This window comes from Budorcas taxicolor, chromosome 16, assembly GCF_023091745.1.
Source record: "Budorcas taxicolor isolate Tak-1 chromosome 16, Takin1.1, whole genome shotgun sequence".
NCBI lineage: Eukaryota > Metazoa > Chordata > Mammalia > Artiodactyla > Bovidae > Budorcas > Budorcas taxicolor.
The window spans coordinates 76,164,499-76,185,846 of record NC_068925.1 but is presented as its reverse complement, the minus strand read 5'-3'; the positions used below and the strand labels follow the sequence as shown (position 1 = coordinate 76,185,846).

Genomic DNA, 21,348 nt, shown 5'->3' with positions numbered 1-21,348 from the left:
TCCCTCATTTGATGATGGTTGCGAGAACAGGTCACGATAGTCGGCAGTTTCCTTGCTAGCGTTCCCCCTGCACCTGTGTCTTCCTAGGCCACAAAAACATGGCGGGGTGGTGGTGGAGAGGGCCTAGAGGTGGCAGGCATCTTTCTATTTACCTGGAAAGAGGACAGGCGGTCCAGGGAACGCATAACTTAGACGGTGCTTGGCGGGCTCACCCAGGGCGGAGAGAGACGCGGGCTGATTGGAGAAAGCCGCAGCTTGGTGGGGGCGTGGCTGTGCCGCCCGGGGCGGGGCCTTGGTGTCCACGGGTTCACGGCTCCCGCCAGAAGCCTGTTCGGAGCCAGACATCGCCCTTTCACCCAGAATAAATTTGGGAAGGCACTGGCCCAGTCTAAAATGGCCTTCATTCTTCGCTTCTCGTCACTTCTTTGCCCCTGGCTATTGGCCATTCTGAGGTAGATGGGGCATTGCATTATGAACTCAATGGATTCTTTCAGGAAAGTAATTCTGAATGAGACACCCACACAAAGGGTTTGACAGTTTGGGATGGATGTGTGTGCACGCGCGTGTGGGTGGTGGGGGTGTGGAGAGAGGGGGGAGGGAGCTGAAATCTTGTGAAATCAGCTGGGAAGATCTTTATACATGGACTCATTTCAGCTCCATGCTTTTCAGCACACACCGTGGAGCAGGGATTGGTGTCCACTCTCCTCTGTGGACCCCAGAAGGGAGAGCCAGAAGTAGGGGAGCAGCGGGGAGAGACAGAGCAGCTGCTGAGGGGGGGTTCCGGGGGCGACCAAGGGCCCCCCCCAAGTTCTGTGCCGGCCCTCGCTGTGTGCTCCCCCTTGTCCCCTCCCTGAGCTCTGGTTCCACTCTCTTACGTACTGTGCGTGCTCCCTGGGGGAGGGGGGGCGCCCGTGGCTACAGGGTCTGAAGCCTGTGTGCCTTTGACCCATGGTTCCCTCTGCCCCTCAAGCGTGATGCTAACACATGCTTACCCATCACGCGAGGCTCTGCTAATGACACCTCCTCAGAAAGTCTTTCTCTAACCATCTCGGCAGGTTTAGGAGCCTCTTTGCCTACACCCCCACTGCCATGGGTGAACGCCCCCGACAGCAAGGGTCACCCTGGAGTCTGTCTTTTCTCCGTAAGACAATAACTATCTCGGGACAGGGACTTCCTCCGTTTTTCTTAGTAACCTGACATAGCACGCTGCCTGGGACAGAGCAGCTGTCAAGACCTGTCCCCAGCATTTTCTTCCTGGGAAACACTGGGCTCAGGCAAATTCCGGGACAACCTGGGTTCTCGAATGACCGCTGCAAGGATGGAGATAGGTGCCCAGGTGTTGCTTGGAAGTGGGGCAGTCTTTTCACATTGGAAGCATCAAGTTCTTCCTGCAATCTCGCTGACTTTAGCTCAAGCCAGTTTCTGCTGTGATTTCTCCTCGAATGGAGGACTGAACAGCTGCCATCTCATCAAACCTCTTTCAGATACTGAAGACAGCAATTAAGTCACCCTTGGTCTGTGCTTCTGCAATTCCGTCAGCCTTGTGTTGGAAGCTCTTGTTTTCCAGGCCCTTTGATCATTTCAGATGCTTTTCTTTGGACCCTCGGATATCCATGCATCCTCTGAGAGTGTAAGAAAGAAACGCCAAGCAGGCTTGCGGCTTGAGCAAAGGCCTGCTGATTCATTGCAAGGGAGGCCTGTGCCAACATCGACTTCCCCTAGTGCGGGCTTACACGCCACTGGCCAGGCAGGCCCCGGGCAAACCGCCGGGGGAGGTAAGCCCTTCTCTTTCCCATATGCTTGTTTTACTCCCTGGAATCCCTTTCCCCATTTCGGTCACCTCTCGCCCTATGTGTCTCTCTTCCCTAAAGGACCTCTGATGCGCATGTGCTCTGTTGATTACTCGTATCTCACTCTTTGCGCCCCCGTGGACTGTGGTCTGCCAGGGTCCTCTGTCCATGGGATTATCCAGGCAACAATACTGGAGTGGGTTGCCGTGCCCTCCTCCAGGGGGTCTTCCTGACCCAGGGATAAAACCCAGGTCTCCTGGTTTGCAGGTGGATTCTTTACCATCTGAGCCACCAGGGAAACGCCAAAGAACCCTTTAAGTGTGTTACTCACTCAGTCATGTCCAACTCTCTGTGTGACCCCATGGACTGTAGCCTGCCAAGCTCCTCTGTCCATGGAATTCTCCAGGTGAGAATCCTGGAGTGGATAGCCATTCCCTTCTCCAGAGGATCTTCCGGACCCAGGGATAGAACCTGGGTCTCCTGCATTGCAGGCAGATTCTTTACCATCTAAGCCACCAGGCAAGAACTGAAGAACCTTTTATTTGCATCCTGCTGAGACTTAAGTTGTGTTATTACCTTGCCTTAAGAGTATTGGCTTTTCAACTAGTTGTAGAATTAAGTTTGTCTGTTTGCAGGATTCAGAAGGAGAATATGGGAAACACATTAAGGCAGAGAGAGGGCTCAGTCCAGCAGCCCCTGAGCCCTGTCCCAGAAGCAATCACAGATCACGCCAGGATCACGGTGTCTGGCCCCAGCCTGGGCCATGCCCCTCATCTGCCCACTGTAGGCCCGGATGAGCAGGTCAGCAGGATGTGGGATGAGGCTGGCATGAATGATGGGAGGGGACAAACCAGGAGACTCCTGTCTCCTGTGGGTCCTCTAAAAGTCTCCAGGAATTCCCAACTTGGGGACCCACTTCCCCACCTCCTCAGACCTCACCTGCCAGCAGCCCAGCCTAGCCCACGGCACGCCTGAGCACTTCCCCACCTCCTCCCCTGCCAGCAGCCTAGCCTAGCCCACAGCACGCCTGAGCACCCCAGCCAGATCTGTATTCCTGCCAGCCTACGTCATGTTTGTTTTCCACCGTGGGTGCCGTGACCTGGAAAACAGCCGCTGTGATGCTGCACTCGCCCTGATTCTTGCAGCCGCTAATTGAACAGTTCGGAGGGAACTGTGCCACAAAGCCGCCCAAGGGCGAGAGCAGATGCAGCCGATTAATTACAGCTGGGGAGCTCCACGGGGCTACACCGGGAGCAGAGGGAGGTGCTGGAGGCCCAGGGCCTGGGCAGCCTCGGGAGCACTGGCTGGGCCACTCCTGGACTTGGGCAGAGCCTTGGAGGCTGGAGTTGGGGCAGATGTACGGGTAGATGGTTAAGGGGTCACAGGAGAACCCCTCAGTGGTGGGAGCCTCACGAAGACTGGCTCCCATCCTAGAGACCCTGTCTTCTCTGTTTATATCTCCTGCCTGATAGAAGTGGGCATCAGCTCCAGGTTACTAAAGATTCTGATAATGGTGCCTACTTATGAAGTTTTTCATTTTTTAAGTACTTATCATGAGTCAGGAATTGTGCTAAGGGTCTTATATATTGGGTTTTCCCTGGTGGCTCAGACGGTAAACAATCCGCCTGCAATGTGGGAGATCTGGGTTTGACTCCTGGGTTGGGAAGATCCCTTGGAGAAGGGAGTGGCTACCTACTCCAGTATTCTGGCCTGGAGAATCCCCATGGACAGAAGAGCCTGGCAGGCTATAGTCCATGGGGTCGCAAAGAGTCGGACATGACTGAGACTAACAGTTTCACTTTCTTATATGTTACATCTCACTTAGAGCTCATGACAAACTATGAAGGAGGTGCTACCATTCTTTTCATTTTACATATGCAGAATAGTGTTCTGGGTAGGTGAAGGAACCGGCTCAAGGTGACAGAGTGAACGGCAGAGCCCAGCCAGGTCCACCTAACCGGTGCCTCCAGCCTCCCCACCACGCTGCCTGAGTCTCCAGCGTCCTGCCGGGGCACAGCCCCAAGGTCATCGGCTATGAGAACTCATGCCCCAGCCTCGTGAGCCCCTCTGTGCAGGCCTGCCATGGCTAAGGCCACACTTGCTGCCCTCCAAGGAGCTCTGGAGTTGGCTAGCCACCATTTCTCCGAACTTCTCAGCTTCCATCCTCCCCGCTCTCTGGCCCCGACCCTGTGAATGCCCACACCCGCCTCGGCCTTGCCCCGGTGCCATCGCTCCCTGTGCATTTGAGTCTCCCCAAATGATGCTCTGGGTGGGGACCACTGGCTTGCTTCCCATCTCTGTAGCAGGCTTGATGACGAGTGTGGTGCCCACTCCATTCCCTCCCCCAGCCCGTGGACTGACAGTTCTATTTGTCTAAGTGAACCCAGGAAAGAGATGAAGGATGCTACAGGGTCAAACATGGGAATTCCAGAGTCAAGTAGCTAGGATGAACTCCTAGTTCTAAAGCTCACCAGCAGTGTGACATTAAGAAAGGTATCACTCTTCATAGTACCTTGGTTTCCTCATCTGTAAAATGGGGCTCATGATAATTGCTTCCACCTCATAGAAATTGTCATAAGGTCTAAATGAGATAATATACAGACAGTGGTAAGTTAGCAGTGCTACGTCCCAGGTGAGCATTCAGTGAATGCTAGCTATCTTTTTTCTCATTACTATTTTATGACTAAGAAATCTCAGCAGAAGCCAGGCCAGTTGAGTTCCAAAAGAGTTCAGTTCAGTTCAGTCGCTTAGTTATGTCAGACTCTTTGCAACCCTATGGACTGTAGCACACCAGGCTTCCTTGACCATCACCAACTCCCAGAGCTTGCTCAAACTCATGTCCCTTAAGTTGGTGATACCATCCAACCATCTCATCCTCTGTTGTCCCCTTTCTTCTGCCTTCAATCTTTCCTAGCATCTTTTCCTAGGATCTTTTCCAGTGAATCAGTTCTTGGCATCAGGTGGCCAAAGTAGTGGAGTTTCAGCTTCAGCATCAATCCTTCCAGTGAATATTCAGGACTGATTTCCTTTAGGATGGACTGGTTGCCTCTCTTTGCAGTCCAAGGGATTTTCAAGAGTCTTCTCTAACATCACAGTTCAAAAGCATCAATTCTTTGGCACTCAGCTTTTTTTATAGTCCAACTCTCATATCCATACATGACTACTGGAAAAACCATAGCCTTGACTAGACAGACCTTTGTTGGGAAAGTAATGTCTCTGCTTTTTAATATGATGTCTAGGTTGGTCATAGCTTTTCTCCCAAGGAGGAAGCGTCTTTTAATTTCATGGCTGCAGTCACCATCTGCAGTGAAAATGGAGCCCCCCAAAATAAAGTCTGACACTGTTTCCATTGTTTCCCCATCTACTTGCTATGAAGTGATGGGACCAAACGCCATGATCTTAGTTTTCTGAATGTTGAATTTTAAGCCAACTCTCCTCTTTCACTTTCATCCAGAGGCTCTTTAGTTCCTCTTCACTTTCTGCCATAAGGGTGGTGTCATCTGCATATCTGAGGTTATTGATATTTCTCCTGGCAACCTTAATTCTAGTTTGTGCTTCATCTAGCCCAGCATTACACATGATGTACTCTGCATAGAAGTTAAATAAGCAGGGTGACAATATACAGCCTTGACCCAGAAGCAAAACAATGAACTCCACAGAACCTTAGAAATACTCAGAAATTATGGGTATCCTATACCTCGAAGTGTTGGTTCAGTTCAGTTCAGTCACTTAGTTCTGTCCGACTCTTTGCGACCCCATGGACCGCAGCATGCCAGGTCTCCCTGTCCATCACCAACTCCTGGAGCTTTCTCAAATTCAAGTTCAGTGTGTTGGTGATACCATCCAACCATCTCATCCTCTGTTGTCCCCTTCTCCTCTGGCCTTCAATCTTTCCCAGCATCAGGGTCTTTTCAAATGAGTCAGTTCTTTGCATCAAGTGGCCAAAGTATTAGCTTCAGCATCAGTCCTTCCAATGAATATTCAGGACTGATTTCCTTTAGTCCTTCCTTTGACTGGTTGGACCTTCTTGCCATCCAAGGGACTCTCAAGAGTTTCCTCCAATACCACAGTTCAAAAGCACCAATTCTTTGGCGATCAGCTTTCTTTATGGTCCAACTCTCACATCCATAGCTTTGACTAGATGGACCTTTGTCAGCAAAGTAATATTTCTGCTTTTTAATATAATGTCTAGGTTTTTCATAGCTTTTATTCCAAGGAGGAAGCGTCTTTTAATTTCATGGCTGCAGTCACCATCTGCAGTGATTTTGGAGCCCAAGAAAATAAAGTCTGTTACTGTTTCCATTGTTTCCCCATCTATTTGCCATGAAGTGATGGGACTGGATGCCATGATCTTCATTTTTTGAATGTTGAATTTTAAGCCAGTTTTTTTCACTCTCCTCTTTCACTTTTATTAAGAGGCTCTTTAATTCCTCTTTGCTTTCTGCCATAAGATTGTTGTCATCTGCATATCTGAGGTTATTGATATTTCTCCTAAAGTGGCTTCATGTTTACAAGCGTCCCATGCAAGTGGATCCTCTGGGCATTGTTCTTGGTGGGGCTCAGGGCTAGGGGAGAGAGACAAGTTGTAGCAGGGGAAAGCCAGGCATGGAGACTGCCTAGCACGGTGGTGGCTGCCTCTCTGACAGACCTTTGCGGCTCTTGCTGTGTCTGCAGCAGGCTGTCAGCACCCTAGACTGTGTTCTTAAGAGGAGATGGGAAAGGGGAATTCAGAGCCTCCCAGCACAGCCAAAGGCAAGGGTCCAGAGGAGTCACTCAGGGTGGAGCGCCCCCAGTGGACGGTTACACTTTGCATCCAAAGCTCCTGTGTCTGAGGTTGGGATCAGGAGGGCTCTGCCCCCTCATCAGGACAGGCCAGGGAGGACACTTGTGGGTACGGAGACAGTTAATCCTCTCCTGACTAACCTACTTACTCCTTTCCTGTTGCTTAGAGTTTTCCTGACTTTAGAGGGCAGTGATGCCAACTTTGTGCCCGCAAATTTTGACCCCAGCCTGGCTCCCCAAGGCACCTGGATGCTGAACCCAAGATAGCAGACTGTCACGTCCTTTTCCACCTTTGTGTGTCTGTGTGGATGCGGACATGGGCATGTGTGTGCTTGAGCAAGCGTGAGCACACTGTTCACGGCAGAGCCCAGTCTAAGAGCTCTGCAGGCATCCATAGCAGCTCTCTACGCGGCAAGAATCCTTGCCGGCTCTTAGCTGATAGCACATTCAAAACCTAATTGTTATCTCAGCAGAGTAACTCCATTATTCATCCTGACACCATCCCCCGTTAGCTGTTTGTTGCAGTGATGTTATATTAATGAGGCCGGCAAATAAATGAACAGGAGATCAGAGGGCCGACTTGTTTCTCAGGAAAGCTGGCTGACTTATTTATTTATTTGTTGGGAACTTTGCAGCGAGTCACTCTCGCCCTGGGCAGGTGGCTCTTGTCTTTTCCCGCGGAAATTCGCTGTAGCCTTATAGATAAATAGTTCCAAGTATCCAGCTTGCCACACAGTTTCACACAAGCATTTACAACTAAGAGAATCTAGGAAAAAGATCTGCTTTAAAATATTAGGGCAAACAGAGAGCGGAGCGGGAGGAATCAAGATCAATGGATCATCTCAAACTTCTAGCACATCGAGAATTATTTATGCCTGGTTTCGGAGGGCAGTGTTGGCAGTTTTCTACAACTGGTTTTCTTTCCCGGTTACATGTACCTAAGATAATGTTAAACAGAATGGATATTCCCAAACGGGGGGCTAGTGAGGCGTGGGGAGTTACTGAAGTTGACAACTTTATACGGAAAAGCTACAAAGTGGTTAATGGAGAGACCACTGCAAAACCAGTTCTCCTAGGATCTGGCATCAGTGTGACCTTACCGGACAGCGTGGCAGGGGACTTCAGAGGCACACAGGAGTGTCTCCTGGTACCCAAATGGTGCAGGCTCCTGATCACTCGCTGAGGACCCCAGCACCGGGGATTTGTCCCTTGCATCCCAAGCCCACTTCGCCTTTATTTCACCTCAATCTCCATTCTCACCTGCAGACATGAACTGCCTGGGCCCCAGCCTTTGCGCTTTCCCATCAACTGAGATGCTTGTGAGAGCAACTTTCACTGTGACCATCATCCCATTCATAGATGCGACCAGAAACAAATCGAACAGTCCGATAGTTTTAAGGACCACATGCAATTAAAGTAACACCTCCCCTGGATATACAGGAAGTGATCGCCTTACACTTAAAAGTGCCCCCAGATGTTCTACCATTTTTCTCCCCGACTGATAGAAATAAGTGTGGACTTAATTATCTTTAGGAAGACAGGGAAGGGTTATTTTAAGACTTAAAAGAGTAGGCAATGTCTCCAGTTTGTCTGTATTTCCTGACACTGACCAACAGGACTCGGATCCTGGGCTCAGATGTTTTGGGGGTGGGGTGAAGTGGGAAAGTGCACAGCCAGGGAATACTTCTTTATCCCTCTGGCCAAGAGAAGGAGCATCAAAAGGTGGGGCAAGTGCACTCTGGAGTCAAGAAGCACTAGTGAATTTGTCTTGCCACTAACCAGATGTGTGACTTTGGGCAAATTATTTTCTCCCCTAAGCACTGTTTCCCTGGCTCTTAAACGGAGATAATGACAGTCATCTTGCAAGACTGTCATAAGAAGGAGCAGGTATGCGGAATCTAGGGGTTCTGGCACATAATAGTGTCTTGTTAAAGAAAAGCTATTATTCGTAAGACTCCCGGAACTACGAGTGTGACTCATCTGTTCAGGTCCTTGGCCTGACTGGTGTTCTTGTTAGGTGTGGAGCTCTAGGTCCCTGCTGCAGTCCTCTTTCCTCATAGCAGACAGCTGCAAAGGGTTACAAATTACAAATCTCTGTCTGAAGCCCTTTGGGAGAACTAGAGCAGCCTGCAGGGCAAGCAGGTTCCAGCCTCTTCCAGGTGGCCAATGTTCAGGGACAGGCTGGCTGCATCGCCTGGCCACCCGACTCAGGACTAATTTATCCACGTGATAACTTCTAACCTTATCATGCCTGAATAAATTCCTTAGAACCATGGCATCTCCTCTTTTTGCTTAGAATATTCTGTTGTGGGCATTTGTGTTGAATTTTATCCCCCACAAATTCACATGTTGAATCCCTAACTCCCATCACCTCAGAATAAGACCTTATTTGGAGATAGGGTCTTTACAGAGATAATCACATTAAAAATGAGGTCATCAGTGTGGGCCCTAATCAAATATGACTGGGATGCTTATTTTAAAAAATTGGAGACAGACATGCACACAGGGAGTACACCTTGGTGATATGAAGGCTGAGGTCAGGGAGCTGCTTCCACAGGCCAAGGAATGCCAAGTACTGCCCCAAACCACCAGAAATGAAGAGAAAGGCTCGAACATATTCTCCTCGCAGCCCTCACAGCATGAACCAACCCACTGAAAGCCGGATGTCAGCCTTCTGGCCTCCAGAACTGAGAAAGCAAATTTCTGTTTTTTTCTTAAGGTCCCCAGTGGAGTCTGATCCCTGCAGCCCTAGCAGACCAATGCGCTCGCTTGGAGTGGAGGCCTCTCTCACAGGTGCTCCGATGCCTCCTGGCCCTTCCCGAAGTTCTCTCCCAAGAACCTCTTCCACTGGCCGTTTCTGCTGAGCGCTGCCCACTCAGTTTCTCTGGGCTTTGCTTTCTCTCTACGGGACGGCTCCTAACATCCTCCACGGTGATGTCCTGGCAGGTCCCTGAGGCACACGCTGGGGAAGAACAGAAGCGTGCTTTCCAAACCTCCGCGCGTCATCTCCTGTTCTGGGGCCTGAACAGGTGACACGTGTGCAGACGCCCGGGATGACAGCTGGAGCGGGGACAGCCTGGGATGCCTCCCGCCGGGGACAGCGTCATTATCACACCAAGGGCTGGCTGAAAGGGAGCAGACGGTGAGTCCTGAGGGGGTCCTAACCTGAAGTTGAGGCAAACTGGGAAACTCAATCGGCTGGAAGACGTGTCCTACATGGAGCTGCCACAGGAGATGGCTGTCTAAGGGAGGGCTTGGTTGCCATGGAGACAGCTGGGTTAGCAGGGGTTAAGGCAGAACACAGCTGTTCATCCAACTAAGCTTCAGCTCACTCCTTTTCCTAAAGTAGAATTCCTTGGAGGTCAGCTCACTGGTTGCCCTGCCCCCGCAAGCAAGACAGCCCCATTCCAGTCCCCACTGGTTTCCAGCAGTGGGCATTCTGCTGCTCCCAGGAACCACCGTGGGCCATCAGAGAATCTTCTCTCCTCCCTCCGGAAGGATCTTTGCGGTCAATGGCACCTGTTTACACGTGGGCACATCTTGAGGGGCTATACATTTTTGAAGATAAGAGAGGGTCAGAGACAAGAGGGAGGTATGTAAAAAAGAGCACAGAGCTCATAGAATTCTGATTGTTAAAAAAAGAAAAAAAGAGCTAGGCCAACGTCAAGGAATTAGCCAAGAAAGCTGAGGTAAAGGAAATGAGTTGACTCTTCTTAAAAGTCACTTTTAACAAATCACACGTTCTTGGGAACAGATGCCGCTGAAATGAGGTGGTGCTCTTCTCAGCTCATGCTACAGAGGTTAATTCTCCTGATTACTGGTGATGCTAACTGATCACTTGGTTAAGATACCTTAAGCCCTTAACCACTGTCCACCAGGCTTCTTCACAGTAAAGTGTATACGAAAGTACTCTATACCATTCTTGTTGTAATGACCCCAGGTCATGTGGGGAGAGAGCTTGAGGCTCTGTGAGTATCCCATTTCTCACCGTTCTTTCATTTGCTAATTTTAGCCTTCTTTGGACATTGCTGCCTGAAACAAAGATTACTGTGAACTTTGCTAAGTGGTATTTCTGTTTCCCTAAATCCTTCTATTTTTAGGACTTGGAATTCTAGTATAAAGAGGAGCTTCCTCTCTCCCACATTGTTTACTTATATCAATAAGGACCACACATTCTTATATTATTTTCTCGCATCGAGTACATTAGGATGATTATTTATTTTCTTGCTCACATTGCCCTAGATTTGGCCACTGGGGCTAAATCAGGTCGGCTAATGCGTGCAAACTAGTTGTTTTACTGTTCCTTGCTAAACATATATATGTCACTTGAATTTAATCGTGAGAAAACCATCAGACAAATCCTGATTGAAAGACATTCTACAAAATAATGGTCATGAAAGACAAAGACTGGGGATTCGGGCACTGAGGAGTCGTGATGACGAATGCCACACGTGATCTGGATTGGAGTTTGGACCAGAAAAAGGACATCAGCGGGACGACTGGGAAATGTGAAGAAGACATGTATATTGGACAGCGTTATTCCATCAGTTAATTTCCTGATTCTGATCATTGTACTGTGGTTATATAAGATGCTAATTTTGGAGAATCTGGGTGAAGGGTATATGAAAGTTCTTTGTACTATTTTTGCACCTTTTTATTAGTCTGAAATTATCTCAAACATGCCAAGTTTAAAAAGTAAAAAATGGCTTTTGTAAGGAGAGGAGGCTTGGTTGGGGGTAGGGGGTGCAGGCTGAACTCGGGTAGAATGTTCCTGCTCCGGCTTCTCCCACCCACGTGTCCTGTCCGGAGTGCCTGCTGTCCCTGGAGTGGCTGGAGACACCGTGTGGGCTTGTCTCTCTCCCCTGATGTTCTTTCTTTGTCCACAGCCTCTACTTGAAAAACACCAACGGGAGAGACCCCACTGCTCAGGGTTTCCACTTCCTGCTGCTGCATTCACTGGGAAAATCAATTACCACCTAATTACCTCAGGGGGTTAATTAGCATCGAATAGCCTGGGTGTCCCAGGGAACGGAGCAGCCTGTCAGTTCCCCGGTCAGTGAGCAGGGGCCTGGGGGCAGAGGTTTCTCCTGAGAAGCCCGCCTTTGGGCGGGGCTGGGGCAGCAGTCAGGGTTGGCAAGGGTGAGAGAGGCTGATGGAAACTGGTCCCTACTGTCTGATCCAAGCGCCCCTGGACCGCAGGTGCAGAAGCAGAGAGACGAATCACAGCCACAGCAAGAATTACAGAACGGAGCAAGTTCTCAGGGCAGCCGCTGCTGGAAATCACTAGAATCAGGGAGAAGGCACGGAGCCCTGAGCGGCTCAAGGAGCTAGCCGTCTGGGGGCAGAGGCCGGGGTGCCACCAGCAGTCCCGGCGAGCACTTTGCCGATGAGATGAGGGCACAGGAGAGAGTCAGTAGGCACTACCAGCGGGCATGGCCAAGAGAAGGACGGGATCATAGAAGCCTGGTCTTTGAAGGGCAGTGTCCACACTCTCACAGCACCTTCATACAGGGATGGATGAGAACCCGGATGGAGGGACATATGCTCCTCCAGCACCTCGCTGTCCCTGGGATTCACAGTCCTGTGTATACACGGCATCTGGTCTGTACCCACTAGGAAGGCTGGATGTGAGGGATGGGGAAGCCCACTTCTTTTTTACTTTACAATCATACAAAAAAGGATTTTATTTTGGGAGATCGATTCCTAATTTACGGCAGGTTTTACTTCCAGAAATAAAACCCTCAAACAACATAATCTCATTCTCTCTTAAAGGCTGGCATGCTGAGCAAGGAATGTTCTTTTTACTGTCAGGTACCAGGGCTCTGCCTTTTGGTGTGCTTTCAGCCACCAAGTCACCCACAGTAACATGCTATAGTCTTTTTTCTTTAATTACCTCTAGTGAAAAAGCAAAAAGCAAATCATATCATTTAAAGTCATGATCTTTACAGCGTGCCTTCCGCTGATCCTTCCAGCCCCATTCAATTAACTTAGCTCTCAGCAACCCTTTGAGGAGTTCTCTTTCTCCAGTTTCTATCAACTTTTGGTTAATCCATGCTTTCTACTGCACATCTTTGTTCATCTTGCTAACCACACTCTTCGGCTGCCCGGACCTAGACCCTCAGTTGAAGCCCCCTTCTTGTTTAATATTACTTGGGCAAATCATAGACACTTTCAAAATGTTCTTACAATTAAATATATCTGAGCTGAAATGTAAGCTCTGCCATTGTGAACTTGGACAGTTCCATCACTCAGAGCCTCGTTTTCTTCCTCTGTAAAATGGAGGTGAGAATTTTGGCTTCTCATGGAGTTTATGAGGGCTAAATGAGACAGTGCCAAGCACACCAAACACATATTTGCTCCCTCTTCGAATATCTCATGGTAGGTTAACAATACTCATTTGATCTTGAGGCTTCTTCTTTCTTCTTCTTTTTTTTTAACTGATCTGAAGCTGCAAAATGGTCGCAGGGATGTTCCATTAGTTTCCCAATACTCGGTGACACAGGCGAGAGCCAGACTTGGCTTGCTTTGGCCAGTAATGGGAAAATGAGGCAGGAAAAGGGAAAATGCAGCTGCTCAGGGAAGAAGCAGAAGAGGAGCAGCCGCTCCTGCTTTCTTTTTTCTTTTCTTTTTAAAAAATTTTTTGCCAAACTGCATGGCTTGTGGGACCTTAGTTCCCTGGTGGGGGATCTAGAACCCGGTCCATGGTAGCGAAAGCCCGAATGTAACCCACTGGACCAGCAGAGAACTCCTGCTCCTGCTTTATTAGACTTACAGAGCGGTACCTGCCCTGGCTGATACTCCTAGTCATCATAAGGAATGTGTAATTAGTTTCAAAGTGCAAGCGACAGTCGGTGAGTAGGGAGCAGTAAAGAGTGATGGGCTCCCAAGGCAACCAAAGTTAAACGCAACTATTCCTCTCCCCGGCCATTCAAACCCCAAGCAGCTGCGTATTCATTCACATCATCTCTTCACCTTCCCTTGCAACTGACCATTCAGGAAACATCATGTTTTCCCTCCTCAGGATAATTAGTTACCTATTTCTTTCCATTAAAATGCACAAACGAATTGGGACAGAAAGGAAGCCCGGGGAATGGTACGGTGGCTCATGCAGTGCCTGCCTTCGCTTTCTCCTTCCCTTTTCAACTTTGCAACTCTGAGCTAATTGCAGCCCCTGACATCACATTTCTGCTGAGAAAAGCGGAGCCCGTTTTTTCTGAAATGTTTCACCCACCATCCAGCCAATTTCTCGTCCCCACCTGGCAAAGCTGGCCTGGCAGGCAGGCTGGGCTGGCTCTGCCTCCTTGGTACACACATGCACACTGAGGCACATGCATGGCTGTGCATGTGCATGAGGACACACTCCCACACGCTTGTCGCTTATGCTTGGACTTGGGCCATCGGGACACCATGAGAGGCGTTATCTGCCCTCGCATTAACCTCGCTCTACATCAAGCGTTCTTCCATAAAGGCTCAGTTCCCAGCGCCCTGGGGCAGTTAGCTCCTGGCCATCCCGTCCCACTCTGGGAACGTGGGGGGCTTACCTCGGTGATCTGAGGGTTGGAGCACTTGACGTTGTGGCTGGACCAGTCGAGCCAGGGGCTGGAGGAGCTGCCGCAGTGCTGCCGGAGGGTGCATCTGCGCTCGCCGCTGCACCAGCCACACTCAAACTTCCGGTCAGCCTTGAGGCAGAGGCCGCAGCTCTCCCGCTGGGCTGCACACTTGTAGAGGTGGACTGCAGAGAGAGGGACGGGGCGGTCACACAGGGAGCTGCTTACCCTCTGCTTGCGAGCGTGATAGAAACCGCCCCGTCCATGGATAACACCGACTGTCATTATCCTTGCAAAGAATAACTGACGGGGAATTAATAATAAATTGAGGCTCTTAGCAGTCGTTTAAAGGGCACGACATAAAATATTATTATTTAAGAATTCTGGCTCTAGATTAAATTGGATCAGGGCTTTCCTTGGAGCTTCAGCACTTCCTAGTGATGTAACAAAGAATTTAAATTCTTTGAGTATCTAGTCTGTAACACGGGGATCAGATAGTCACTTCAGTTCAGTCGCTCAGTTGTGCCTGGCTCTTTGAGACCCCATGGACTACAGCATACCAGGCCTCCCTATCCATCACCAACTCCCAGAGTTTACTCAAACTCATGTCTGTTGAGTTGATGATGCCATCCAACCACCTCAGCCTCTGTCATCCCCTTCTCCTCCTGCCTTTAATCTTTCCCAGCATCAGGATCTTTTCAAATAAATCAGTTCCTTGCATCAGGTAGCCAAAGTATTGGAGTTTCAGCTTAAGCATCAGTCCTTCCAATGAATATTCAGGACTGATTTCCTTTAGGATGGACTGGTTGGATCTCCTTGCAGTCCAAGGAACTCCCAAGAGTCTTCTCCAAAGAAGAAGACTAACTGACTAACACCACAGTTCAAAAGCATCAATTCTTCGGCGCTCAGCTTTCTTTATAGTTCAACTCTCACATCCATACATGACCACTGGAAAAACCATAGCCTTGACTACACAGACCTTTGTTGGCAAAGTAATATCTCTGCTTTTTAATATGGTGTCTATGTTGGTCATAACTTTTCTTCCAAGGAGCAGGCGTCTTTTAATTTCAACGCTGCAGTCACCATCTGCAGTGATTTTGGAGGCCCCCAAAATAAAGTCTGTCACTGTTTCCACTGTTTCCCCATCTATTTGCCAAGAAGTGATGGGACCAGATGCCACGATCTTTGTTTTCTGAAATGTTGAGTTTTAAGCCAACTTTTTCACTCTCCTCTTTCAATTTCATCCAGAGGCTCTTTAGTTCTTCTTTTCTCTCTGCCTTAAGTGTGGTGTCATCTGCATATCTGAGGTTATGGATATTTCTCCTGGGAATCTTGATTCCAGCTTGTGCTTCATCCAACCTAGCGTTTCTCATGATGTACTCCGCATATAAGTTAAATAAGCAGGGTGACAATATACAGCCTCGACGTCCTCCTTTTCCTATTTGGAACCAGTCTGTTGTTCCATGTCCAGTTCTAACTGTTGCTTTTTGACCTGGATACAGATTTCTCAGGAGGCAGGTGAGGTGGTCTGGAATTCTCTTCTCTTTAAAAATTTTCCACAGTTTGTTGTGATCCACACAATAATCATTGTTTTTCGTGAGGTTTGAATGAGATGTGGTATATTCAGTGATGAACACAGTGTCTGCAACATAGCCTATGTTCTATACCTGCTTATTATCTTTTCTTTCAACTCAAGCCACATGTTTACACTGCTGCCTCTATTTCTGGCACATATGGACTCGTTGAAAGAGGTAAGGACTGATTTCCCCATTTCAGGCAAAAATGAAGCTCAAAGAGAGCTCAAAGAGAGAGGTAGGGACTCTCAGAGTTTAAAGGTCAGTGCCCCAAGCTGGAGAACATTTGCTGCACTTCTAGAATGCAGGTCCCGAGAGGAGAGGCGCACACAGGGCACCTGGTGGGTCTGAGAGAGATGCCAGCTGGGCTTTCAAGAAAGGCCACGTGCCCAGCGGCGTGGGGACAGGGCTAGCTCATAAGGAAGGAGGGTCAACACAGTCTTGTGGGTGGAGAGAACGTCCCGAAAGAGGACAAACTGGCTACTTCTGGAGTCCGCATATGCTTTTGGTTTTGTCTCTTCCTGACGTAGAAGCCCTAGACAGGCCAGTGGCAGAACTGTTTTGTGAGCCCGAGGCTCGGTTGTTGTAAGCTGGTGTTTTGAATTCGGAGTCCCAGGAGGAATTCTCTAGAAGTGGGATACTGGAAAGCCCTTTCTCAGTTCTGGTCAAGCACACATGAGCTCGCAGGCCCCTGGGCAGCGTGCATCTGAAGGCCAGGGACAGGTCCCAAGATAGGGGCATTTTTTATTCTTTCATGGGTTTATTCTTCCCTTTTATTTTCATCCTTTTCCTCTGCTCTGCCAAGCATTCCTCAATCTCAGCTACAGAGACTACATTGAAACATCCTGATCCTACGGTTTCTTATGGTATAGAGCAGGAAATGGGAATCTTAAAATGAACAGGTCCACACTGCATTTAGTAACATGCATGAATGGTCCACATCTAATTCCTCATTTGAGCCTCACGATGGCCCCCCACTGCCCAGGCAGAGAACTTGGGACATGCAGAGGAGCAGTAATTAGTGTGAGTTCATCTAGCTATCAGTGAAAGAGGCAGGATTCGAACCCCAGTTTGTGGGATTATGGAATCCTAGTCCTTTGCACCATGACTTTCTCCACTCAACAGAATGCATTAGCTTCCAGGGACAGAGAGGCTTTAGCTTCCAGGGACAGAGAGGCTCTGGGTGGGAAGTGAGTGTGAAGACACCCATGCATTCAAGCAGCTGCTTAAAAGTTGTTGGGCGCCAAAAGGGAGGATTCTGATGCAACAGCTTGGATGTGGCCACTTTTTTTTCTCTAAAACTCCAGGTGCAAAGGCAACCTCCGGGAACTAAGCCCAGATTCTCAGCAGGCGAAATGTCTATCTCCTAGCACTGAGAAAATTTGAAAGGCAACCCACTCCAGTACTCTTGCCTGGAAAATCCCATGGACGGAGGAGCATGGCAGGCTACAGTCCATGGGGTCGCAAAGAGTCAGACACGACTGAGCGACTTCACTCCATGACGAGAAATAGAAGAATCCCCCAGCCTGAGTTCTGATTTTGATGGCAGCATCCAGCACAGGGATGGCAGCGTCTGGAGGAGAAGCCGAAGCACTTGCAGGTCCTCCTGGGGCCTTGGTCCCTCTCTCTGTGCCCCTGGGGTGACCTCAGCCTGAAGGACAGGCTTGTGAAAACCCTAGCTAATTGAAACGTGACATGTGGCTCATGGCCCAGGTCAGGGGACAGGGTTCTGGGGGAGGAAGTTTCACATCTCACAGTGGCCTGAGCCATGGGAGGAAGGACAGTGACTTGGTTGAGCTCCACAATGTGACTGTCTGGGTTCAAATCCTGGCTCTTATTATTTGACTCTTGGTCCATTTCTTTCTTTTTTCAACTTCATTGAGGTGTAACTGACAAAAAAATTGTATAATATTTAAAGTGATAATTTGATATACTACAGAGCGAAAAGATTCCTCCCATCTAGTTAATTAATAGATGTTAAGAACACACAAATGTTAAGAACATTTAAGTTCTGCTCTCTTAGCAAACTCCAGCTCCATAACACAGTGATATCAACCATAGTCACCACGCTATAATTAGATTCTTCTTCATCTTAGGGCTGGAAGTTTGTACCCCTTTACCAACTTCCCCCTATTTCTCCAACCCCCTGACCACTTTTCTATTCTGTTTCTGATGAGTTGGGACTTTTCTCCTCCCCACTCAGATTCCACATATAAGTTATCCTACACAGTCTTTGTCTTAAAAACACGGAACACTTCGTGAGCTTGCATCGCTTTGTACAAGGGTCAGGCTGCTCTCTGCCTCGTTCCAATTTTAGCGTCCGGGTTGCCAAAGCCAGCAGTCTTGGTCCCTCTCTTAGCGTCTTTGGGTCTCAGTTCCCTTATTTATCAAATGAAGATAATGCTAGGGCATCCTCCTCAGGGTTACAATGATTAGGAAAAAAAAAAAATCCTAAATAAATCACTCAGTGAGTGCCTAGCCAGGGTGCTCATCAAACTGGAGTCACTTCAGTCACTCTGGAGAGCTGGAAGGAATGCTGTATGGAGGGCAGCCGTCCTGGCATCCAGGAGGACCTCCACGTGGGTCTGCAGGACCAGAATGAGGCCACCTCATGGAACGCCCCCTCTCGCATCAGCCCAGCTCCTTCTCGAGGTTTCCCACAACAGCCACGCCCTGGAGTCAGCAAGCTGGGCCCTCCCACCCACCTCAGGACCGGGGGAGCAGACTGACAAGCCTTCCTGGTACAGCGACTAAGGCCAAAGACAGGGTGAACCACGACCCCATTGGGAATAATATCTCCATTTCTAGGGAAACCAGCCGGACGTTCCTGCCCGCTGTTCTCCTGGTCAGGTTCCACAGACACTTCAAAGTCTCTGGAAGGCAGAGGAACAGGCGATGATCCGGCAGCCACCCGGCGGATGTTCTAGTTGCAATAAAACAAGGTTCCCAACAGCACTCCTTTGATGTGCCAAATGTTGCTTTAGGTGCCTCTGAAGAGTTCCGCAGACAGGGGGAGTGTATCAGTCATGGCACTGCGGCCGCTGGCTCTGATCCCTCTAGCCCCGGTCTTTCCCAGGGTCGTGAAAAGATCAAAACTCGACCCGGAAGTAGCTGCCTACCTTTCAGGTCCTGAGGATTGTCGATGATGAAATTGCCATTCCACACCACGGCGAAATCCACAGCCAGGTTGCTGATGTCCATGCCGTCATACTGGTACTGCGGGGAGAGGGGCGGGGACACACGTTCACGAGGAATTCTATCCTGGGGGTCAGGAGGCTGCTGGCATCCCAGGGGGCCAGGAAACAAACCAGGGGCCCGGGTTCCCTCTGGGATGAGAGAGGAGCAGATGGAGAGACGAGAGCCCCAGGCGCCGCTCACATCATCCCTACAGTGCCTCCCTCCGACTGCCAGTCACTGGTGCCAACAGGACCCCGCTCAGATCCTTTTGCTGGCATTCAAAACCTCCTATAATCCAATCCAGGCTTAGTTCTCCAAACTTCACTTCCACTGCTTTCCTCCAGAAACCTCTGGAGCCCCTGTCTCTGAGCAAACTCTCTTAAGCCCCTCGCTGCACCTTCAGTTCACACCTCACAAGGAAAGCCTCCCCTCTCCTGACAGCCTCCAGCCTCCAGCCCCTTGCCTCTTCTAGCCTGGCTCAGACGCACCTTCCCCCAGGGGTCTTCTCTGCCCTCCCTCCCAGCCCACCCCGTGCTCCTCGTCCCCTGGTGTTTGGTCTTGAACCCGGCACTTCCTGGGATCTGCACTGCGTTTTCCCCCATGGAAGTCTCTTTAGGAAGTCCACACACCACTCTGGACACCCCGCAAAGCCCTGACACAGCACGTGCATAACAAACAGCAGTGCCTCAGTGGTCGATCGGCCGGGCCCTGCAGGGGCCCTTTCTTTCCACGTGTGAGCTTTACTTCCGTCAACAGTCCACTAGGGACAGTGCCCAGAGCTCTGTGGGCATACCTCTGAGCAACCTAACCCCTGAAGGCTACCAAGCCACAGGCGGGAGTGGACTTCCTCCGGTGTTGATTCTGCCTGGGACCCTCAGCCCTCAGACACATCAGAACCCGCCCCTCTGGTGGTCCAGCTCCTGAGCCTCGGCGGAGACCGCCCCTGGGACTCCCTGCCGTGGGGGCTGCCCAGCCTGGTCACGCGGCTCCCAGGGCCCGTCACTGTCCGCCCGCCCCCCTCCCCGGCCCCGGCTTCCCGCCACCTTCCTCCCTTTGTCGTGCTCCACGGCTTTCTCATCTCCCACCTTCCCTGGGTGCTGGGCGGTCTTCCACCAATTACAAATTCTATCAAGCGCCCGTGACCTGGGAACCTGACAGCTCCCTGATAAGAGGCCCAAGACTTCTCTTTATCGCTCGCAGGCGAATTACCTTCCCTCAGCACCTTTGTCACCAGCCCCCCCCCCGCCATCTCCCAGCTGACCCCCCACGGGCGGATACAGGGAGCTGGCAGATGAAAAGATCTTCACTGGGCTAGCAGGATAATGAAACACCTCGTGGGGCTCTCTGTCTAGCATTCGGGATCGGTTTAACTCTCGCTGCTCTTGAGGTTCACTGTGTCCTCCTCCTCTTCCCCCCTTCCCCACGGCCTTCCTACCTCCCCCAGTGCCTTCCGCAGCTTTCCTCCCATGTGGTACCCTCCCTGCATCCACTCCCCGAACTGGGGCAGGCTCTGGGGTCACACTGACTGGTGCTGAAAAAGTTTCACCAAAGGCTAAGAGGTACTCTTTCAACTCAGAGGGTGCAAAGCTCTCAATTTAAGCCACGGGGGTCCTTGCAGCCCTCCACTCCCTCCAGCACCTGCCCTGCTCTGCTGAGGAACCCCAGGTGTCTCTATATGCTCCTCTGTCTCTGCAGACATGGGTTGCTTGTGGACGCGGAAGGTTCTAGAAGCTGAGGGGAGGCCAGGCTGAGGCCCTGGCTCAGGTGTGAGAGAAAGGCCGGCTCTGGCCAGCCTGGGCCCCGGTCCTCTTACCGAACTGTTCTGGCACTGGACGCTGGAGCTGTTGAAGCGCAGGGCGGGGACCCGGTGGACAGCCCCCTGGATGTTGAGGACGCATTCATAGCCCCGCTGGCCAGACTGAGGCTGGGGCAGGTTTCGGGCCTTGAGGGTGATTGGCTTTACTTCCCCGACAGGTATCAGGATCTCCTCGGTGGGGACCAGCTGGGGGCAGTCCTGGGGAGCAAGCAGAAGGCCTCCGTCTGGTCTGTCCTGGCTCATACCTCCCTACTCCCCAAGCCCGGGCGGAGGGACAGGCCTTCGATGCCGCTCCAGACCCCCCTGCATCCAGGCGGGCTGCCCCCGAGGACACTCCTCATTGTGGAGTCGGCAGGGAACGTGAGATCTATCTCTTAGCTCCGGGGCTTTGAGACTGTCATCCCCAGCCCACGAGTCATCCTGAATCTGATGTGCGTGTTACCATCGAGGAATTAAATTTTCAAGCCTCGCTGTGGCAGGTTGCGGAATTTTTATCTCCTGAGACACAGGCTAAACGAGGCTCCACATGTGCCTGTCCCCAGCCTGGATGCCCCCACTGCCGGTTGCCTCTCCCCACCGGGCTCCAGCTCCCCACCCACTTGCACCGTCCATGCCCGAAGCCATCTGTTATCAGCAGCCTCAGCTCCCAGCTCCGACTGAGC

At 50.5% G+C, this 21,348-nt stretch overlaps 1 protein-coding gene across 2 annotated transcripts in view; it reads right to left on the bottom strand.

The window, feature by feature from the left end:
* PLXNA2 (plexin A2) overlaps positions 1 to 21,348 on the bottom strand; it is a 228,314-nt gene that overhangs the window by 42,383 nt on the left and 164,583 nt on the right. For both annotated transcript variants that reach the window (XM_052654101.1, XM_052654102.1), the window contains exons 10-12: positions 20,684 to 20,884; positions 18,813 to 18,909; positions 14,114 to 14,304 (exon numbers count right to left, since the gene is read on the bottom strand). In XM_052654101.1, coding sequence (XP_052510061.1) covers positions 14,114 to 14,304; positions 18,813 to 18,909; positions 20,684 to 20,884 — 489 coding nt within the window. The remainder of the gene's footprint in view (positions 1 to 14,113; positions 14,305 to 18,812; positions 18,910 to 20,683; positions 20,885 to 21,348) is intronic.